This window comes from Xyrauchen texanus, chromosome 29 (assembly GCF_025860055.1).
Source record: "Xyrauchen texanus isolate HMW12.3.18 chromosome 29, RBS_HiC_50CHRs, whole genome shotgun sequence".
NCBI lineage: Eukaryota > Metazoa > Chordata > Actinopteri > Cypriniformes > Catostomidae > Xyrauchen > Xyrauchen texanus.
In genome coordinates, this window is record NC_068304.1 from 19,001,902 (window position 1) to 19,023,691 (window position 21,790).

The 21,790-nt window shown below is 41.5% G+C and overlaps 1 protein-coding gene across 3 annotated transcripts in view; it reads left to right on the forward strand.

Moving 5' to 3' along the window:
- LOC127623383 (zinc finger protein 423-like) overlaps nucleotides 1-21,790 on the forward strand; it is a 195,218-nt gene that overhangs the window by 47,377 nt on the left and 126,051 nt on the right. For all 3 annotated transcript variants that reach the window (XM_052097824.1, XM_052097827.1, XM_052097826.1), the window contains one exon: nucleotides 3,170-3,373. In XM_052097824.1, the coding sequence (XP_051953784.1) occupies nucleotides 3,170-3,373 (204 nt within the window). The remainder of the gene's footprint in view (nucleotides 1-3,169; nucleotides 3,374-21,790) is intronic.

The following is a 21,790-nucleotide window of genomic DNA, read 5'->3' on the forward strand; positions in this document are numbered from 1 at the left end:
AGAGATATATGTTAGCAGCCTACGGCGCAGAGCAGCGAAATATATGAGCACTAAGAATATATCAGAGAGCATAAAAAGAGCCTGTTCTTTTGAATGACTTTCTTTAAATTCATTAGTCTCTTTGGACGGCACTCTCCGCAGCCTGGATTTCATCGAGCTTGACCGTGCCACAGTCAGTCTGTGTTTAAAAACACAGCGTGTCGCTGCAAAACGATTCCGCTAAGCCTTGTTTGCCTTGACCTTAACTCACTTCTGCAGGCCTTGCGCTAGTCTATGTGCATGCATTAAGCATTTTAACGGTTAAACGCACAAAATAAAACAATCTCCCAGACCTACATGAGGGGGTTCAGCTGAATCATTGAATATATCGAAATGTTCATGCCACCTCACCTCCACCTGCGCCCCACCCCAAGGTCCATCAGTTTCCACTCACACTACACGCACGGCGTGTTTATGTGTGCGTTTGTGCGCGTGTGTGTGTTTGTCAATGCCGCAGTCGGAGGTGGAAAGACTGCAGCATAGGTGCGTGATGCGTGTGTATCAATCTTCCACTGCAGAGAGCGAAATGGAGCCCTGTAATGACGGTGGCCCTGCACTCTAATGGAGTGTGTTCTGGAGGGCCCCCTCTAGAGACTCCCCTCCCTTGCTTATCAGAAAGGAGGGTGAGAGAGGAGCAGTAATGAAAGGAAGATGCAAAACAGGAATATAGAAAGAGCAAGAAGGATGGAGAAGTTAAATTGTGGGGATGGATCGCAATGGCCCAACAACCAATTCAATTAGTGAGGTTGATCTGGATTTTTTCTTATTTATAATAATTTTAAATTGTAGTATTTTTGATTAATTTTGAGGATGCTTTAATTTGCATTCTTAGCTGTCAGACGGTTTACGTTGTAAAACTTTAAAAAACTTGTCTCGAGACTCCTATGTTCTGCCCATTTCGTTGTGCTTTGTCTAGCTGTTTTTGAATACAAAAATGTCTATGTATAAGCCCTATTTTAAATGCATCAAATCCTTTTCAGGTGACCCGGATACAGAGCCTAATAAAGACAGATGTCTTTGGTCATTGCGTCACATCTTGCACTGTTTTTGAGCATTCTGTTTCAAGTTTTGCATTTTTAATAATGTTATGTTAAGTTTAAAAATAGTCCAACTTTTTAAACTCGTCTTGACACTTGCATTATGTTCCATTTCGTTGCTTTCCATATAGCTGTTTTCGAATACAAGTAATATGTCTAATGGGGTCAGATGAACCCAAAACCAGCCTAATTATACTGTGCTTTCTTAAGACTGATGAGTCAACTGGTTGTTAAGGCAGCCCACCAACTAGTCAATTTTGAAAATATGTAGTTTTGTGCATTACTATGTAATAACTATGGTGTAAAGGGGTTCGCCGGGCACTTTAGTCCTTGTTTCCGTCTCCTCCTGCATGCCAGCACCACTTACGACTGGAGAGATGAAGGGATTGAGAGAGGAGTGCAGAAGAGTGGGGTAGAGAAAGGTCTCTTCCTGCTCCTCCCTCGTTGCCATGGTAGCAGGTTGTGCTGGCATGTGCCTTGGTTGGCAGTGCTTGTACCTCTGGCATAAGGGCACCTGGGGGAATCAGGGTGTGTGTGTGTGTGTGTGTGTGTGTGTGTGTGATTGAGTGAGGAGAGGTAGGGAGTGTATGAGGGTTACTGCCACCATTCATTTTCCCAGAGATTAGAAGCTCTCATGGATGAAATAGTGTAGTTAATGCATCTTTTGTGTGTTTGCATGTGTGTGTATGGGAGTAACTGCTGCTCAAGGCTGTATCAGTGTAGTGTCAGTTAGGGGCCATTTTCCTCCCTGTCCAGACGGTGTTCTCACCACTGGACAGATGGCCTTACCCCTCCTACCCCCAGCCCAGCCCACACTACCCTCCAAACCACCATGATGCCCCCACCTTCACCCCCACCTTTCTACTCTCTGCTCTGGTGGGGGTGAAATAAACTAGAGCACCTCAACGCTTCATCCAAATGCCCCTCCAGATACCTGCCAAACCCCACGTATATAGACAAACTTCTAGCTCTATGCCCACCCATCCATCCCCTCCTGCAGTCCGGACTGGGTTGGGGCCCAAAGCAAGGCCTTGGCTCTCCTCCGGCCGGGCTCCGATCCGCAGGCCCCATTAACTTCGTCTGCTGCAGAGCGGTGTAATGCAGCGGCAATCCTGGCCAAATTAGAGCTGATCAGAATGTGTGGAGCGCAGGAATGGCCACCTCCTGCGTCACTCTGATTGCACAAGTCCAGGATGATTAGACAGGATGTTAAGCCCACGGGAGCCGGTGAGCAGCCCACCCTCCGGCCCCTTACTTCCTCCCCCTTTTTTTCCTGCTCTCTCTGCCCCTCACGTTTCCTCCGTTCCTTTGCGCTTGTTCTCTCCTTCTCCATTTGCCTTGTTGATGTTGTTTCTTTGCTTTGTATGGTCTCTCAGTTAAAGTTTTGTAAAAACAAAATATTTCTCAATCTCATCAGTGTCTCGCGTTCGAGGTCTCTCAGCACCCAGCGTTTTGTACGTGTTCTTGTCTCGCTTCATCTCTCTCTCTCTCTCTCTCTCTCTCTCTCTCTCTCTCTCTCTCTCTCTCTCTCTCTCACACACACTCAATCTGGCTCTCTCCTCCCTTTTTCTCCAGTCTCATGTGTAGTCATTTCAGTGTAGAGCCTTTAATGTGATAATAAGGTGTGAAAATGGAGCCACAATGGCAGGAGGATGATTGCAGTGGCGGATTTCACCACTGGTCCTTTACCGTGTGCCACGAGCGACTGGGTGGCTCACGCTCAAGCGGCACTCGAAGCCTCGGCCCCTCACTTATACTTTAGTCTAGCGGCTCACAGGAGCTTTAATGCAGTTTTGACTGAATCTAGACATGTGAAGTTGGAATTTATCCTGATAGAATGAGAAATGTAAAAATGTTTTGGTCATTTTAAAAGGACTCCAAAGGAATTGTAGTTGTTTGATAAAACCAGGATGTAGTTTTTGTAAATTGATTTAAGGAGCTATCATCAGCACAAATATAAAGTACAGCATGTAACAGGCTTTAAACATTTTTGTAGTTTGATACAGCTGTCAATAACAATCCCTTGTTCTCATATCTTGCTCTTTTCTGTCTGTGGTGTGCTTGTGTGTGTGTGTGTGTGTGTGTGTGTGTAGAAACTGCAGTATCAGAGCGAGACTCCAATCGAAAAGAAAGCAGGGCAACTGGAGAGGACGGAGAACAGAGTGTGACGAGTCATGATGAGAGGGTTGGAGAGGAGGATCTAGATGATGACTCCATCTTCACCTGTGACAACTGCCAACAGGACTTTGAGTGCCTGGCAGACCTGACCGAGCATCGCACCAACCTTTGCCCAGCAGGTTTGTGTATGAGTGTTTCAGTCTTCCACTGTCTATAAAGGTGTATTTTTTAAAAAGTGTAATATATATATTTTTTCAATGTTAGCATTTTTTCTTCTACCCCAGTTTAATGTGGATAGACAAATGTAAATAAGCCATTCATACTTTGACTTTCCCTGAAGAATGTTAAAAACTGTGGCTTTTCACTGTGGTACATTCAAATCATTGCTCTGTTTGTTTTTTATCAGCCCAACATGGCAACAGTGGGAGTTTCTACCTGTATGTTCTACCTGTTTGTTCGAAAACAGACAGTCCTGCCCAAACTCACGTTACTGATTGAACAAATGTTGCTGTGTCTTTGCAAAATGTTTTGAAAAGTGGCACAGGGCCATTCAGTTTACAGTTTTTAGGGTAGTCTGTATATGAATGGCTTACTTGTGGTTGACTATACAGGTCAGATATAATAATAATAATAATTCTAATTTAACGTTGAAAAAAATTATAGACTTCACCATATATTTCTAATTTTATTTCTGAGGAAAATAATATTCTGCTGGAGGCAGCAGTTGGTTTAGTTTTGCAGGCAGTAGGGTTACTCTGAGGCCGTTGGCTGTTCTGGAGTCAGTATATTCCCTCAGGAGAATGATGTTTTAAAGCTAACATGCAGTACACACACACACAATAGCCGTTATTACAATAGCGGTAATTAATGAAACGCTGAAAGCGGCTCTGCAGGGGCATCTGCTTCCTAGCAGATTAATCAAGGGCCTCTCCTTAACGAGCATAAAAACTGAGGAGAAGAGGGGGAGAGGTAGAAAGACAGAGAGACAAAGAGCACAGAATTCCACTGCAGTCTCATGCAGTATATTTTATGAATAATCTCTCTGAATTTTTTTCAGTTGTATAAAATGTTCTGTATAAACCGTCTCAAATATGATACCAGTGGCCCTCATCATTGCAGATCACACTTGTTTCTGAAAGGACACAATACAGTGTAAAAGCCTTGGCTGCTTACAAAGTAATGAAATTTTGGCCCTAGGTTTTAGAGGCGATCTCTGCTCCAGAGTCATCAGAGAACTGCATGTTGCATATTGGAGGGGATAAAGAAAGTGAAATGAAATGGTAAAACGCAGTGTCCCCAGGGATGAGCGAGCTAGAGAAAGAGGAATAACTTGGGATCGCGGCTGCTCCCACTCAATAATAATAATAATAGTTATTAGTAGTAGTAGTATTATTATATACTTTATATTATTTAATAATATTTTATTTATTTAATAAAATGGCAATAGTAATAATCATATTGTATTTATTATTATTACTATAAAATTGTATTTTATAAAAACAATTACATTTTTATATTTTTTAAATAAATAAAATAAAGCAGTACATTTAAAAGCTCACTGTTGAATACTTTTTTTATCAGAGTTTTTGACGCTTATTGGAGCTGGTCTAGTGGGGGAGAGTGTAACATGTTGGTGGTGACTTCTTCAGATAAGGGACAGATGCATGCCATTTTCTGTGTGTATCCGTGTGTATGTATGTATGTGTATCTTTGATCTTTGTGTGTGAGAGAGAGAGAGAGAGAGAGAGAGAGAGAGAGGCCATGTTGTGGAGAGCAGTGGATGGTTCCCATGGCCCCGAGGAGAGCCTGGCCAATATCAGCACACCAGCAGAAGGCTCATAAAGCCACTCTATCAATTTACAGTTATTATTATGACCGCATGCCCCGTCAGAGCAGGAATATTCTCTCTCATTTCAGACACAGCCATGCCATGCCACGAAAATGAAATTTCTGTTCCCTTAACAGAAGAGCAGACATTGTGGCTATAGAATTTCACCTGGAATCCCATCATCTGTTTATGCTGTTGTGTTTGTGCACCTAACTGATGTGCGCACTCTGTCCTCTTGTTTCAACAATAATATAACCTCTAAATTAGTTGCTATTAGTCTCTGCTGTCAATGTCTTTATCCGTCTGTCCCTCCATCCTCCTCTTTTTCTTTTCTCCCTTGCAGCCATTGATCGCTGGTCATATGAGCTCCACAGGAGACGATATTGGAGACCAGAAATGTCTGCCTTTCTGTCCCTCCAAATGTCTTTGGCTCTGTTTTAGCTGAACAATTAACTAAATTCAACTTTATATCTCACTCTATAGCACTTTAGAGGAAGTGCTAATGCCAGAATTGCAATTATGTCATTAGTTACTCACCCTCATGTCATTTCAAACTTGTATGCTGTTATGTAACCACATTTACATGTAGTTAATAGTGACTATGTCTCAAGCACACAAAAAACAAAACAAAAAAATACCACAAAATTAGTCCATGTGACTATATTCCAAGTCTTTTGAAGTCATACGATCACTTTTTTCAAAGAGAATGAATTGTAGGTCGTTATTCACTGATAATATTCACCTCCGTTGCAGCACTTACAGTAAATAAAATATGGTGCCAAACCTGCACCATAGCACCATATTTAATATTCTATAATAGTAAAATTTTAATTGTTTGATTTTCCTCTAATTTCCTCTCCCTGTAAGATTAATTTGTTTAAGAAGGAAGATTAGATTTCAACATATGTTTTTATGTTTGCATTGCATGAATCTTTGTTTCATTTGTATGTAATATAAAGGAATAGAGCAACCATTATACTCTGTCTACACTTATTCTCCTAATATCTGGGGTCACATTATTCTACATGACCCTATATTGTTTCTGTTTACCAATTGAAGTCGTAATTGGCAATGCAGTTTGTATAAGTAAGTGTGTCTGTCTAAGAATGACACCACACACATGCTGGTCATTAGACGCCATTATGTTGTCTAGTCTATATGTACATACTCTATGTGTGTGTGTGTGTGTGTGTGTGTGTGTGTGTGTGTGTGAATCTATTGGATCATAAGTGTGAATCATAAGTGTAGTTTATTGTTTGTGTGCACAAGCATGTGAAAGTGTGTATGAAGTGTGTGTGTGAGTGTTGTGCTGTGGGCCGATTCTGATGGGAGGCTCTTCTAGAGGAGGAATCTGGAACACTCGTTCCCTGAGGAGCGCTTGGAAAAAAACTCAGATCAAATGGAGAACATTCACTGTGCTGCTCCGCTCCACTGCCCTGCAACCGGCCAAGGTTGGGCCCTGGCTGTTAACAACACTCACCTCTCTCTCTCTCTCTCTCTCTCTCTCTCTCTGTATACAATGTTTGTATACAACAGTTTTATAAGCAAAGTTAAAATCAAATAACTTGCATTTTAGACAATATGGCCAGTTATTTTGTCTTTTTTTGCTCCGATAACAAAAAATGGTTCAAAGCAAAACCATAGTTCAATCAATTTTTGCTAGAGTGAAATGTCCCAGTACTGTTTTATTAAATATCAGCATTTTTGGAATTCCACCTGTCAAATCTTATTGGAGAACCAGAGCTTACTGGTGTGAAATGCAATTTTGACTACCCTATAATTTTTCTGTATCTGTTTATATTCTTTATAAACTAATGTGGCAGCACAGCGGGGGGAGGCGGAGGAGAGGATTGGGACAGTGATGGCAATGCGCATACGCACACACACACAAACACACACATGTTAGTGCGGCTATCCTTATGAGCACTCTCCGTAGACATAATGATTTTTATACTGTACTAACTATAGATTCTATACCATACCCCTAAACCCAACAATCACAAAAAAACTTTCAGCATTTTAACATTTTCAAAAAAACATTTAGTTTTTTTTTTTTTGTATTTTTTTGCAATTTGAATTATGGGGACACCATAAATATCCTCATAAACCACATTTATAGCATAATACCCTTGTTATTACCAGTTTGTAACCTAAAACAAATGTCCTCTTAAAACACACACACACACACACACAGAGTTGACCACTGCATGGCAGCTGAGCTCTTCTAGCTTGTTCCTCCTAGATCAAAATTAATTTGACAGCATTTGTCAAATGTCTTTAAAAAAACCAAAAATACAGTGGTAAATATTTTGAACGTCTATGCACCTGTACATAAAATGAATTTGGAGTGCAAGGGAGAGAGACTATTAGAGAGAGGAGACTTCGTGAGTAAGGCAGAGAATGGTTGAGTGAAGCAGGCAGCCGTGTGGGTAAATGAGAGAGCTGTCCGTCAGCTGGGGGGCGGGCTCTCCACCTGTCAGATACAAATAGGAGGCGAGTGCTAATTAACCCGCCTTCAGAAGACTGAGGGGAACGGCAAGCGCTCCAGAGAGACGGACTTAGAGAGAGAGAAATAGGAGGGAGGGAGTGGAGGGGGGTTTGCAGTCAGTAGAAATAGCTCTACCCAGCTCACACTCTCTCTGTTACTGCTCCGAGACAGAAGGGTGGGAAAACGAATGAGAGGGAGGCGTGTTCATTTTTTGTGTGGCTTTTTTGCCACTTTTATTTATAGGTATAGCTGAGAGAGGACAGGAGATGATGGGTAGAATAGGAAGGAATGGGGTCAGTCAATGTCACAAGATGGATTCAAACTTACTCGGCTGCATGTGCACAACAGTCCGGAGTGTGCTAACTGCCAGGCCATGCCTTCGACATGCGACACGGCTTAATCTCAAACAAAATGTTTATAAATTCTCCAAACTACAATACTTTCACCGTGTTTCATTTTCTGCTTTCATATATTTCATTTTCTTAGTTTTAGCTAGTTTTGTTTAAATGCTTATTTTAGCTATTATAAATTCTGTAATCATAATTGTCTGGCCCTAAGGGAATCTGCTGACTTGCATTTTCTGTGCTAGGCATATGCTAGCAGAGTAAAATATGGTAGTTTGTTTGCCGTGGTTCTTTGATTGGTGGATCTTCTCCTTCAAAGATCATAGGTAGTGTAGTTATTTACCACAGATTCTGCTAGTTAAGCATGATTTTTTTTAATGTTGAAAAAAAGTTGAAAAAACACAGACTGATAGCTTCAGCAGAAACTTATACCATTAATTAACCTCGGCGCTCTTGGTATGTCTATCTTTAAAGGTTTATATAGTAAGTAATCATTAAACATAATTTCCCCTAAAATTAATGCGATTTGTACTTCCAGAACCAGACTGTTGCAATCTGTTGGTAGCTGTGAGCATTAGCAAATTTGCCAAAATATGTAAAGGTGAAGTCTGCAATTTCTGTGCCATTATCAAGGAATTGCAAATATAATGACTAAGAATAATGATCCATTAATTGTGTTTTATTAAACACTTCAACAGATAATCAAACAGATAGTCTCGACCCAAACTCAAGCCATTGTTGAAATGTTTTTCATTTCAGTTTGTTCTGAGCAAAAACTATATTTTTTTTGTTCCAGTTCAGAAGATCCACAGCCTTCTTTCCAAAAGGTTAACAGTTAGAACAAAATAAAAGAACGGTTAATAATGTTCTATTAAAAATGACAGTACTCTGTGCTAAGGGGTGGGCGAAATACCAATTGTAGTGTTGCCAGACCTCGCAAGTGAAACAAGGAACATGCTCTGGGGAAAAATAAGCCACTTGCCTTCCCAAAAATGTGAAAATAAGCAATTAATTATTTTTCCTGTTTGGTGAAGACTGAACACTTCAATGAAGACCTGGAAACAAATGAGAAATATACTTTTACCTCTAATAATGTTTTCCTTGTATCTGGATTAGCTGTGCATGTATCTGTATTAATTGTAAATAGTTGTAAAAAGGTCATCATTCACAGAAAACGACATCCACAACGGGCAGTTATGCAAAGAAATGTGTGATGCAGCAGTTTCCTTCAGGATCAAAGCATGTTTCAGTTTTTCAGGCAATGTGAAGTGGTGTAGTTCCAATTTACTGTGATAAACCCTTTGGCCTTTAGTTTTATGAAAAAATTATCGGAACAAAATTCTAGGTTATAACCGGTTACCAGCATTTCAAAATAACGTTTTCACTTCGGAACAATTGTAAATCACTTAGTTCCCATTTTCAGTCTACAAGCTTTGGGTTTTTTTGGCTTTTGTTTTTGTTCTTTGAACCATTTTTAGTCCCTGGCTTACTTATCGTTGTCTCTAGTGATGGGATGATATTTGTATTCCGATATATTGCGAACCAAAAAAAATTGTGAACAGTATCAAGGCATAGCTCGATATTTTGAAATGTGCAACATTGTTTTCGGTCAGTGTGATCATTAATGAAATGACCCATCAAACATAAAAATATCTCACTTTTTCCGACACTGTTTACAGCATTCACACAAGGTCACACAAAGTGCTTAATGAATATGCAAGGAGCCAAAGAAATTTTAATGACAAGCATTCCAATTCTGAGGAAATCTGCAGAGCTTTCGAAAGAGTTCTGCGGGCCTGGGGGTGTATTACAGCAAGACCCTAATTTTAGAATCTTATCTTACCTGTTTGGTAACCATGGCAATTGCAGTTAGGATCTCATTTAGAACAAAAATATTACAGAAAAACATTTCCTAAATGCTTTGTCTAAACCATAGATAGGGAAAAGAGTATTACAGAAGCTTCCGAACTTGCCAAAAATCTTTAAAAAGTGTCCTAACTTTAGGATAACCCCACTGCCGTCCTAACTGAAAACGTATTCAAAAGCCAACGGTTAGTCACATTACAATACGATGTGTCATAACTATAGCACTGTATGAGAATGCCGGTACATTTATTAGTGTTAAAAAAATGCAGAATAGCGATGTTTGATGGTAGAAACACTTTTGGAAGACCCAGTAGATGTGCTTCTCTTGGACTTCACAGCAGCCATTTGCGTGTCGTTGGTTGCTTGATTATTGACATGAGAGTTGATTTATCAAATTCGATGGAGTGGTTTAGTATTTCCTAACTTAGAGATAAGATAGGATTTTGTAAGATAAGAATCCTAGATCAAGTTTAGGATTTGCTTCTGTAAAATTAATTTGTGAATCCTAACTTAACTGATCAGGTCTTAACTTGAACCTTAAGATAGGAAGTGTTCTGTAAAATGCCCCCTGGTAGTCATATGTATACCCCTATCTTCCTCTCTCTTTCTAGATCTGTAACATTCAATACACACATACTAATTTCTACACACACACACACACACACACACACACACACACACACACACACACACACACACACACACACACACACACACACACACACACACACACACACACACACACAGCTGTGTGCCTGCTCCTCTGCAGGCAGGCTGGGTGGGGAGTTGTGCGCCTAGCAGGCAGTCGGACTGTAATGGGGGCATGTGACGGGGCCTCTGGGTGATTCAGTCCCTTGAGAGCCCGCTTTGACCCCTTCATTCTTCCATTAAACACACACTCAGACTCTCGAACCACACTTGCCTTGGGCATTTTACGGCATGTATATATCTCCTTTCTACCCTCCTATCCATCCATCCATCCATCCATCTGCATGTCAGTCCTGGCCAACCAAAGACCCCCCAACTCCTGTTGCTTGTCATCACTGCGGCAGCTGAATCCAGAGAGGCGAAGACTCTTATTAAAGCTGCAGATCATTTTCCTTCACCCCATCATCCTACAGAGAGAGAGAGAGAGAGAGAGAGAGAGAGAGAGAGATGAGAGAGAGAGGAGAATAGTTTGAAACTTGATCCAGCTTTGCTGAGAAAGTAGAAGAAGGACAAACTTAGACATTTGACATCCTGGTTGTTATTGATGTTAATTTAGTTTATTTTGTGAATAATTGTGTCTAGACGTAAATTTGAATATCAAAGTAATGTTCTGGATTAAATACAAGCTTATCTCTTTTAACTTTAAGTTATGTTATTAAAGTGTGTTTATTTTTCCAGTTTTCAAGTACTGTTTCTTGTCTAAACTTAATATGCAGAGACAACTGTAAGTAAGCCATTTTGGGTGTAAACACTGTGGCTCTGTGGCACTATTAAAACATATATACACTCATCTAAAGGATTATTAGGAACACCAATCACATGGCAGTTGCTTCAATGCATTTAGGGGTGTGGTCCTGGTCAAGACAATCTCCTGAACTCCAAACTGAATGTCAGAATGGGAAAGAAAGGTGATTTAAGCAATTTTGAGCGTGGCGTGGTTGTTGGTGCCAGACGGGCCGGTCTGAGTATTTCACAATCTGCTCAGTTACTGGGATTTTCACGCACAACCATTTCTAGGGTTTACAAAGAATGGTGTGAAAAGGGAAAAACATCCAGAAAATGCCTTGTTGATGCTAGAGGTCAGAGGAGAATGGGCCGACTGATTCAAGCTGATAGAAGAGCAACTTTGCCTGAAATAACCACTCGTTACAACCGAGGTATGCAGCAAAGCATTTGTGAAGCCACAGCACGCACAACCTTGAGGCGGATGGGCTACAACAGCAGAAGACCCCACCGGGTACCACTCATCTCCACTACAAATAGGAAAAAGAGGCTACAATTTGCAAGAGCTCACCAAAATTGGACAGTTGAAGACTGGAAAAATGTTGCCTGGTCTGATGAGTCTCGATTTCTGTTGAGACATTCAGATGGTAGAGTCAGAATTTGGCGTAAACAGAATGAGAACATGGATCCATCATGCCTTGTTACCACTGTGCAGGCTGGTGGTGGTGGTGTAATGGTGTGGGGGATGTTTTCTTGGCACACTTTAGGCCCCTTAGTGCCAATTGGGCATCGTTTAAATGCCACGGCCTACCTGAGCATTGTTTCTGACCATGTCCATCCCTTTATGGCCACCATGTACCCATCCTCTGATGGCTACTTCCAGCAGGATAATGCACCATGTCACAAAGCTCGAATCATTTCAAATCGGTTTCTTGAACATGACAATGAGTTCTCAGATCTCAACCCAATAGAGCATCTTTGGGATGTGGTGGAACGGGAGCTTCGTGCCCTGGATGTGCATCCCACAAATCTCCATCAACTGCAAGATGTTATCCTATCAATATGGGCCAACATTTCTAAAGAATGCTTTCAGCACCTTGTTGAATCAATGCCATATAGAATTAAGGCAGTTCTGAAGGCGAAAGGGGGTCAAACACAGTATTAGTATGGTGTTCCTAATAATCCTTTAGGTGAGTGTATATATATATATATATATATATATATATACACATATACATTTTGCAATGTAGACTTGTATTGCAAGCACATAACTGCCTATGGGTTATTTTATTTAGTTTTTACAAACTGTGGGATGAGTCAAAATATTTCCCCTGCATGTTTCCAGAGATACTTCTAATTTGTAGCTGCTTTAGCGGTACCTATCAGAGAAGCATGTATGCAAGTACATTTGCGGGTCTCTGTGTGTTTGCAAATCAGACTACACGTGCTCCCTCAAAGTGAGTGCTGCTTTGTGTGCTGGTCTTCCCTTATCCTATCCATTCCCTCTCTCTCTCTCTCTCTCTCTCTCTCTCTCTCTCTCTCTCTCTCTCAGACCCAGAGGGTGGCCTGAAGATTCCTCCACTAAGCCTTTGGCACAGATACAAATGCAGTCACAGCTGGTTGTAAACTCAGGTTTTCCAGAGAGAGCCCTGCCTCCATAAGAGAGAGATTGAGGGGAGGGGAGGGGGCACAGCATGCAGGGAGCGAGAGAGAGGGAGGGGGTGAGACGAAGGAGGGTTGTTTCAAAGCACACTGGAAGTCATTTTTCATCACTGGGTTCATTTTTCATGATGAAGTTCTTTTTCTCTCTCTTTGTCTCTCTCTGTCCCTGTCTTTCTGTGTCTCTTGTTCTTTTCTCTTTATCTCATTCTTCCTCACATACATGACTCTGCTTATCTTATATTTTTCCCTTCTTTCAGCCCTAGATTTCCCTTTTCCTCTTATAAAATATGGATGGCACCAGTTTTGGGGAACTCTGGCAGAGAGAGTAGTGCTCTGTCTTAGTAGAGACTCAGCTTGTGCATGCACCTAAACACTTCGTTGAGCAATCTGTCAACATGTCAGCAACACATGTTTTGTAAAAAAAAAGAATAAAAAGAAAAAAAAGAAAGAAAAAAGAAAAAGAAAAAAGAGCTTCCAGAGGGAGTAATGGCTCCCACCAGGACTCAGAAAATGCTTTGAATTCAGCAGATTTCTATTGCGGGGGGAATCCCCTGGGGTGCCTTTTTACAATGCCTGCATTTCAGAAATTTGAGCCAAAGACCCCTGGGGGCATCCTTTCATAATGCCTGAAAATGTAGGGTTATATTTTGTGCAGTTCCCCATGGGGCCTTTATTAATACCTGAATTCTGAGCGACTAGAAATTACACAGGGACTCTGTGGGGGCCTGCACTCTCACCAGGAAGGGAGAAAAACTCTGTGGGGACACTCTTCTCTTCTCTTCTCTTTCTTTTTTCCTTCCATCCTCTTCTCTCCTCTCTCTCTTTCTCTCTCTTTTCTCAATTTTTTTCTGCTCCACGCAAGAGTGAAATAAAAGAATTTGCCAAAGGACACAAAAAGGAGTGTGTGTGTGTGCGTGTGCTGTGTGTGTTGGCGGCAGCGTACTTGTATTCAGCTTGCCCTCTCTGAGGGACAAAATCAGCCGATTAAAAATGTAACTCTCTCTCCTCCTTTCTATATCGCTCTCTCCCTCTCTCTTTATGCTGCTGTGTTGAGCAGGCGGGCGGAAGAGGGGAGAGTAAATATTTGGTCTGTCTGCGTGTGCCCAGGAAGCAGCCAAAATCTGTTGGAATATCCACACACGTTTTTTTTTCCTGGTCATAGAGAGATCGAGAGAGAGAGGTAGAGCTGATATTCCTGCCACCAAACACACTAATTTGTATTCATTGGCTTTAAGAAAGGTGTGTACTGACTAATAAATGTACAGATAATCAAAGTACACAATTACAAATCTATTTCTTTTGGGGCATATCCATTAGAATATGCATAATTCATTCAATGCTTATTTCGACAAGCTCTGGCCATGCTTCATTTTGTTTTGGTGGGAGAATTTGATGCGGCTAGCATCATTGCCAGGTTCACTTCATCTCTCTTATTCAGTATTACCCTCTAATGCATAAATACAACAGCACAGCATAACTCATTCATACATACAAACCTGTTTGCACCTCAGGAAGTGCACTAGTTTGAAATACTTTTTTTGCAGATTAAAGTTTATTTTCCTGGATGTGACTCAGTTGCGTAGATTCCAGGGGGGATGTGATGGGGGGTTGACCATGATCAATTGAAACATGTAAATTCTTCACACTCTAACCCCCCCAATGATAAAGCCAAATCTACACACTTGATGTGACTGCTCAGCTTAAAGCCCAGATTCAGTCAAGGCCATCACTGCTCCTATTTAACGATTGTGTGGGTGCAATGTAGTGTGCAGGTCCATTCTAAGATGCCTTTTGTTGGTTTTTCTCCAGGACACGGCCTTTGTCAGAGCCCTGGGTGAGGATCTGTAGGCGGGGGAGGTCAGGTGTTCGGTTTTTCAGTGGCCTTGTTGATCGGTTTGCATCTTAGTTAGCGTGCATGAAGGGTTTGTTCTAGAATGTGACCCCCTGTCAGTGGGTGTGACCTCCGTGACCCTGGGTGTTGGAAAATAGAGCCATCACCAGGTTCTTCACGGGGAGTCGTAGTAATGAGGAACAGCCTGATCTCTTGGATTCTTGTGCCCGTATGGCATTTGCCCCCAAAGCCCCAGTCTCCCCCTCTCGCCGTCTGTGTGGCTCTCAACTGGTTTTGATTCAGGACTGAGATTTACACTGGACATCAAATGGCGACCCAGCATAATGCCAAAATTGTGCATTGGACAAAAGTAACAAATGTTTTTAAAATCAAACTTAATTAAAAATTATTAATATATTACTAGAAAAATACAATTTTGTAATATTACCAGGAATTGCATGGGCCCAATAATATGCAAAACTATTAACATGACACAGGCTGGGCCTGGGTAGTTCAGCGAGTATTGATGCTGACTTCTACTCCAGGAGTTGTGAGTTTGAATCCAGGGTGTGCTGAGTGACTCCAGCCAGGTCTCCTAAGCGACCAAATTGGCCTGGTTGTTAGGAAGGGTAGAGTCACACGGGTTAAACTCCTCGTGGTTGTGATTAGTGGTTCTTGCTCTCAGTGGGACGCATGGTAAGTTGTGCATGGATTGTGGAGAGTAGCATGAGCCTCCACATGTTGGGAGTCTCCACGGTGTTATGCACAATGAGCCACGTGATAATATGCTGACTGTCTCAGAAGTGTAGGCAACTGAGACTTGTCCTCCGCCACCAGCTTGAGGTGAGTAACTGCGCCACCACGAGGACCTACTAAGTAGTGGGAATTGGGCATTCCAAATTGGGGAGAAAAGGGGATAAAAAAAGAAATGTCACTCGCTAACAATTTTCGAAATGCATAAGCAAAATAATTATGGTTTACCAACCAGCATTAGCCATATTACTAAGTGATACTCAGATATTGTAGAGTTTGACTGGACTCACTGCTTTTGCAGTTTTGCAATCATTTTCTCCTCCAATTTAAAAGTTGATAAACTTATTTATTTCACTGTTCTAGATATGCATGATTATATCGTTTGTTTTGCATTTGATAGAATCTGCTACTCTATCAGACTTGTGACCCATTTTTAGGTCACATCCCACCAGTTGAAAACCACTGCTGTAGTGGGTAACCCAAACTCTGCCCTCCCTCTCCCTGCTTTCCCTTTTCTCCCTGTCTCCTCTCTCTAGCTTTCCTGCAGTGCCCTTTCTCCCTTCTTCATTTTCTTTTCACTCACTCTCTACTTCCAGTTGGGTTTGGCCCATTTGCCCCAACTGTCTCTCTCAATCTCTGGCTTCTCCATTATGGTTTGTGGCTACTAGCTTTGCTCTTCCACTCCTCACTGGCTCCCTATAGCCGGCTTAGCGAAGACTGAAAGTGGACCTGTGTGGGCCCCTTAGCTTTGGCCCTCAAGATGTGCCACTGCTTTTAAAGATGCTGTTGTTGTTACCATAAAGTAGGAAGATGCATGGTGGCTGTAATTTTGCCAAGATGTGTTCCTGGAACAACATCCCTGTCAACCAAGGAGATTTAGAGATGGGCAAGGGGTAGAAGTAGGGTTAGGGTTAGGCTAAGGGCTAGGGTAAGCAGCTTGTACATTATTCTTATCAACCTGTCATTTCCCTCTCACTTTAGGGATATATCATTGCAGATACATTAACAGAGGGGGAGTCGGTCCACTCATATAAGAATGAATGGGATAAACGGTTGTGTTCAAAATGGCAGCTATGGTCTTTCTTACCATAATAGAGCCAATTGCATTTTTCATAGAGGAATTGAAGTTCAGTCTTTCAGTAAAGGAACCAATCGCCTTTTTAGTAGAGGGATCGCCAACCTGAAAAAAACATTTATTTTCATGATATGAGCTAAAGAAGCCATTGTTGTCCGATTGGTAATCTGCTCTTGGAAAGTAAACTTTACAAGCAGCTTTGGAGATTTCAATTTCTCCCCCATTTAAGTAGATAGGAGCTGTACTTATACAACTTGAAATAGTTGCTCAGGGGTATTACCAAGATGGCCAAAACAACTTGCCTTAAAAGAGACTTAGGTTAGGGTCATGTTTTTGACAGGAATGTTGGTCCAGGACCAACCAATTATGTTAGATTTGATCTTGTTTGCACCGTATCACGGTGACCAAAGATATGGTCAGGTAGTGTCGTATGTCAACACAGCTCTGTAGCTGGAGACCTTGAGTATGCACCTAGACCCATATACTCTTTCACATTTGCACACCTCAAGAGGTACAATATACACACACACACTCGCTCGCATGCATACACACACTTGGTGCAGTGGAGCCAAAGGGCAGTGTGCCAGGGGGAGAGCTGTTATAATAGTTTTAACCCTGCACTCAGGTGTGGCTTGCCTTTTGTCAAGTGAAATGTCAGGAAAAGCAGTGCCCCTGGGATATGCACATGGAGAGAACTGGGCAAGACTGTCTGAATCCACACTACTTTCAAAAGCCCTGCCTTTACCCCTCTGCAGACAGACCAGAGTCCATTAACCACAGCCGACAGCATACACAGACACAAACTCGGCCTTATTGACACACATGCACGCACGTGCACTGATACAGCTTGCAGACATACACGCAATGGCTTTGCATGTAAAAGGAATTTTTCCGGACTCTTCCTTTGTTACCTTTAAAGGGATGTGGAGACTACTTTTTCAGCTCTGTTTTAAAACCTAGTGAGATGCCTTTTAAAACAGCATCCTAACTGAAATGGAACATCATAAGTCACTGATATGAAAAGCTCTATATGGGCAGCATATCCTTGTGGCACAAACATTCCTCAAGTGAAGTGTACAGGAGTCTTAACTCAATTTGTTCTGATGGAGTTTGACGCTAGCATGTTGCTAAGCTAACATGTTGCTAAGCTAACATTGTGATCTAAGCATAAAAATACATAGCACACAAATATTGAGTAAAAAAGTTAAAAATTTACTTTTTTGTATTCAATTTTGAATACAATATTTTATTATAGAATGAAATAGGTATGTTTAAAATCATAATTTCTCCCAACCCTGACATTTGCCTTGGGCTGAATTAAAATTAATATGGCCATTAGAAGGTACTTCTAATGCTTAGTAGACAGCAGAAAATGCTGTCTAGATATAGGCAGCTTACTAGGTTTTGGAACAGAGTTACTAGTTTGTATGTTTGTAGGCTTCCAGGGCTCTCATGATTTTTCAGCCAATCACAATGTGTCGTGTAATAAACGGAGCGCTTTCCACCCCTACTGTGATTATTACCTCCCATGTCTTGTATTAGCTTCATATATTCTCATATATGTATTGGGTCTCATTATGATACATGTATTTTCATTTCCGTAGTTACAATATGCCACAGTTGATATTTTGCACATGGCCCTTGCATGTCTCGCATATATTTTGGCGAGTGTGTCCGAGGACCTCTTTTCCAATCTTCCCATGAGGACAGTCCCCCTTGGGGACCTCCACCAGCCTTAGGCAGGGTCTCAAACACCCATTACGCCCTCCCTCTATCTTTCTTGCTCACACACATACAGACACTCATACAGGGTGACGTCAGTGGCTGGTTGCTCCCCTGGGTGCCGGGAGCAGCCTTTGTTCCCCTTCATTTCCCCCTCCCCTCCAGTCCTGCTCCTCTCTATGTCCTTTGTCCCTGGAAATAGCCATCCAGCTAAGTGCCTGATTGGAATCCTTCGCGCCTTAGCAGGGTCGCAAAGGGGGGCATCTAAAAACGAGAGGGAGTGAGAGATGGATGGATTGGAGGAGATAGATTTAAAGGTGAAGTGTATAATTTTTCCAGCATTTAAGTACTTTCTCCTATCCCTGCTTAATTTTTTTATACAACAATATGTAAGCCATGCTAGGTTGATTTTCCTGAAAAGTGTAAGCACTGTGAGTCTGTGGCGCTATCAAAACATAAAAAAAATGTTGGTATCCCAGTCAGCCTAACATAACAACATTGGCTCAACAAATGGCATGAGTTTGGGGCGGGAATATTTGTTTTCTCGACCAATGGATGCCGCGTGTTTGGGAAATCATTTTAAAAATGATAATTAAAATTGCAATTCCATTTGGTGTCTCTAGAGGGCCAGAAAATACACACTTTTCACCTTTTAAAGCACAATATAAGACGACAGAGACATTTAAGTTACTTCCCTTCTTTCAGTGATGACAAATGGAATTAGTGCAGTAGGTGCACATTGTTTTGTCGATGCCTGTGACAGTGGAGATTCCCAAGAGTGAACGAGTGAGAAAGAGAAAGGTAGTGTGTGTTGGGGGTTGAATGTTCAAAGGAGACAGCCTTCTATTGGGGTTAAAGATCTGGAGAATCCTTCTGCTGTTCCTCCGGGCTCAGATCATACACCATCCACCCAGCCTCTCTAAAATATTTAAACCTGTTTCTCATTTCTGGGGAGGATTGGAAACTCACTGCTGAATAAGTAACCAGACCTGGGGGTGGGTGGCGACGCCAACACATGAACTCCACTTGTGGAAATCATGACATATATAACAGGCACAACCATAAGGAAAAATTTGGAAAAATGAAAGTCACATTAATAGTCTTAATGTCTCTGCATTGCAGTCTTCCCTCAGAAGGCCTCTTCTTTTTCCCCCCTTTTTTCTTCTTTTCTTTTCTTTCCCTTTCCCCTTTTCCTGTTCTTTTCTTTTTCCTTCCTTTTTCTTTTTCTTTTCTTTTCTTCTCCTCTTTTTTCTTTTCTTTCCTTTTTCTTGTTCCTTTTCTTTCCTTTTTCTTGTTCCTTTCTTTTCCTTTTCTTTTCTTTCCTTCTTATTCTTTTCCTTCTTTTTTCCTTTTTGTTTTTTCTTGTTCTTTTAATTTCCTTTTTCTTGTTTCTTTCTTTTCCTTTTCTTTTTCTTTCCTTTTTCTTGGTTTTTTCTTCTTATTTTTTGTTATTTTTCATTTTCATTTAATGAGAGCAGCTCCAGTGGTGCGCATTTGGGCCGTGGCAGACCTGCTCTCTAGCTGGTTGGTGGGAGTGCCCTTCTCAAGTAATGAACTACCCCAGGACACAGCACAGCATTGCTCCGTTCCCTGGGCTGGACAGGAATGCTGCTGCTGCTGGCAGGGTAGACAAGGAGAAAAGAGGGAAACAGAGAGACTGGTTACCCCCCGGTCTGCTGCCAAAGCGTGTGTCCTGTGAGCGGGTAGATAAAGTGTAGTGGGAGTTTGGGGGGCTACAGTGTCAGGAGCTACAGTGTTTAGTAGAATGCAGCACTATAAGATTTGATCACTGGATCTCTTTAAGAGATCAACACAACTAAAGACAATCCGTACATGAACACTCAGAACAGAAACAAGGTCAGTGTATTGTTGGATAGCAGAGGGATCTGTGGTGACAGTGTTGTGTTTAGGTTGTGTAGACAGCAACTTTCCACCACCAGTTTGGGTCAGAACGGATAAACGTCCTGATGTAGACAAGTCAGCATCATTCCCCATCATTCTAAAATGTGATATGTGCATGCCAGAGGCTTGGCAAGGCACTATTTTAAGCCAATTGCTCATAGATGAGAAGTTGTTCCACTATTTGCGCAGAAGGCCAGAGCCAAGTGTTGAATCTAATTTTGGCCTCACTCTGCTCTCAGTGAAAAATTCCTAAATGTGATGTTGTCAAACTTTGGAGAGTTTGAGTTCAACTCTGCTGTGGCAGTTTAAAGGTGAGGAGGGAGTTTAAGAAGGGCAAGGGAGCTCTGGTGCCATTTGTTGTGAACAGTAGCCAAATATAGACTTACGGAGTGTGTTTTTCTCTCAACGCAAGTCATTTCACACCTCAAACACATCAGCAGCCCTTGTCAGACACTTTCCAGAGATAAAAACATTTCTTCCAAGATAAACAAGGCATGAGCGATTGTGTTTTTCTCCTCCGACGTAATAATACCCATATGTCCTTAATTATTCATATTTTAGTAATGCAGTCTCTTAATGGCTGGAAATGCTAGTAAGTAATAAAACACTTGGGGGTTTGATTTAATAAAAAATAAAAAAAATCATATTAATTTAATTTTAGGGCATGTGTGTGTGCTTGTGTGGCACAAAAGTGTGTATGTGTTTATGTGTGTGTTGGAAAGACAGATAAACAGTTAAAGGGGAGAGACAGGTCAAATAGACAGGTAAGACATCAATGCATGGAGTTTTGCTTTCTTTTCCAAATTCTGAGTATTTTCCTTCTATTCACCCAAAGGTGAGGAGCCACACATCTGCCATCATTTCTTTTTGTCTATTAATTACTCCTAAGCTATTTTTTTTTTAAAGCTTGTACAAACTGTTGCCTCTGAATACCAAGTCATGCTTGCTAAGTCAAGTATCATGATTACTACTACTCAGAGTTAGGCATTTGGATAAAACTCTAACCCTAAGTATTAAGCTTTGGTGTGGAACGCGTCCCAATTCGTTTGTACTATGTACATGATTGATACCTCAAATTTTGCAGCTTGTTGTTGGGAGGTGTGCTCTTACTTTTCTAATTTATCAGATTTAGAATTTTCACTTGATAAAACAGGCAAAATCCCATAGACTTACATTGAAGGACCCTAGCGAGGAATCAGAATTTCATTGAGACTTGGGGGTAAGCTTTTTTGACTTGGGCCAGTAAGCAACCACCTTGCAACCACCTAGAACACACTAGCAAGCACTTTGCAATGCCCTAACAACCATCCACACCACCCTAACATCGTGGCAACTTATTTTTTTGTTAAACACCAAAAACATTTGCGTTAGAAATTGTAAAAAGCTAGTTTAGTGAGTTATAGGTGATTCAAATGTGATTGGAGTTGAATGGTCTGTCATTGATGAAGGATACATACACCCCTGCAGGTCTTTCATAGGACGGGGTGGATGGAGAGGAAAGGGGGGTTGAGAGAGGGAAAGAAAACATAAAAGCAGGATCAGTGGCCACCACACATCCTATCGTTGAAGCCATTTGAATGTTTCTGTTCTTTTACGTTATTAAAAAGTGGTGGCGGGAAAGCATTTGAAGTCAGGATGGGGCTGCACTTTTACTGTTAGTCCCACTGCAATCCTTTTTTCTGCCATGGAGTCAG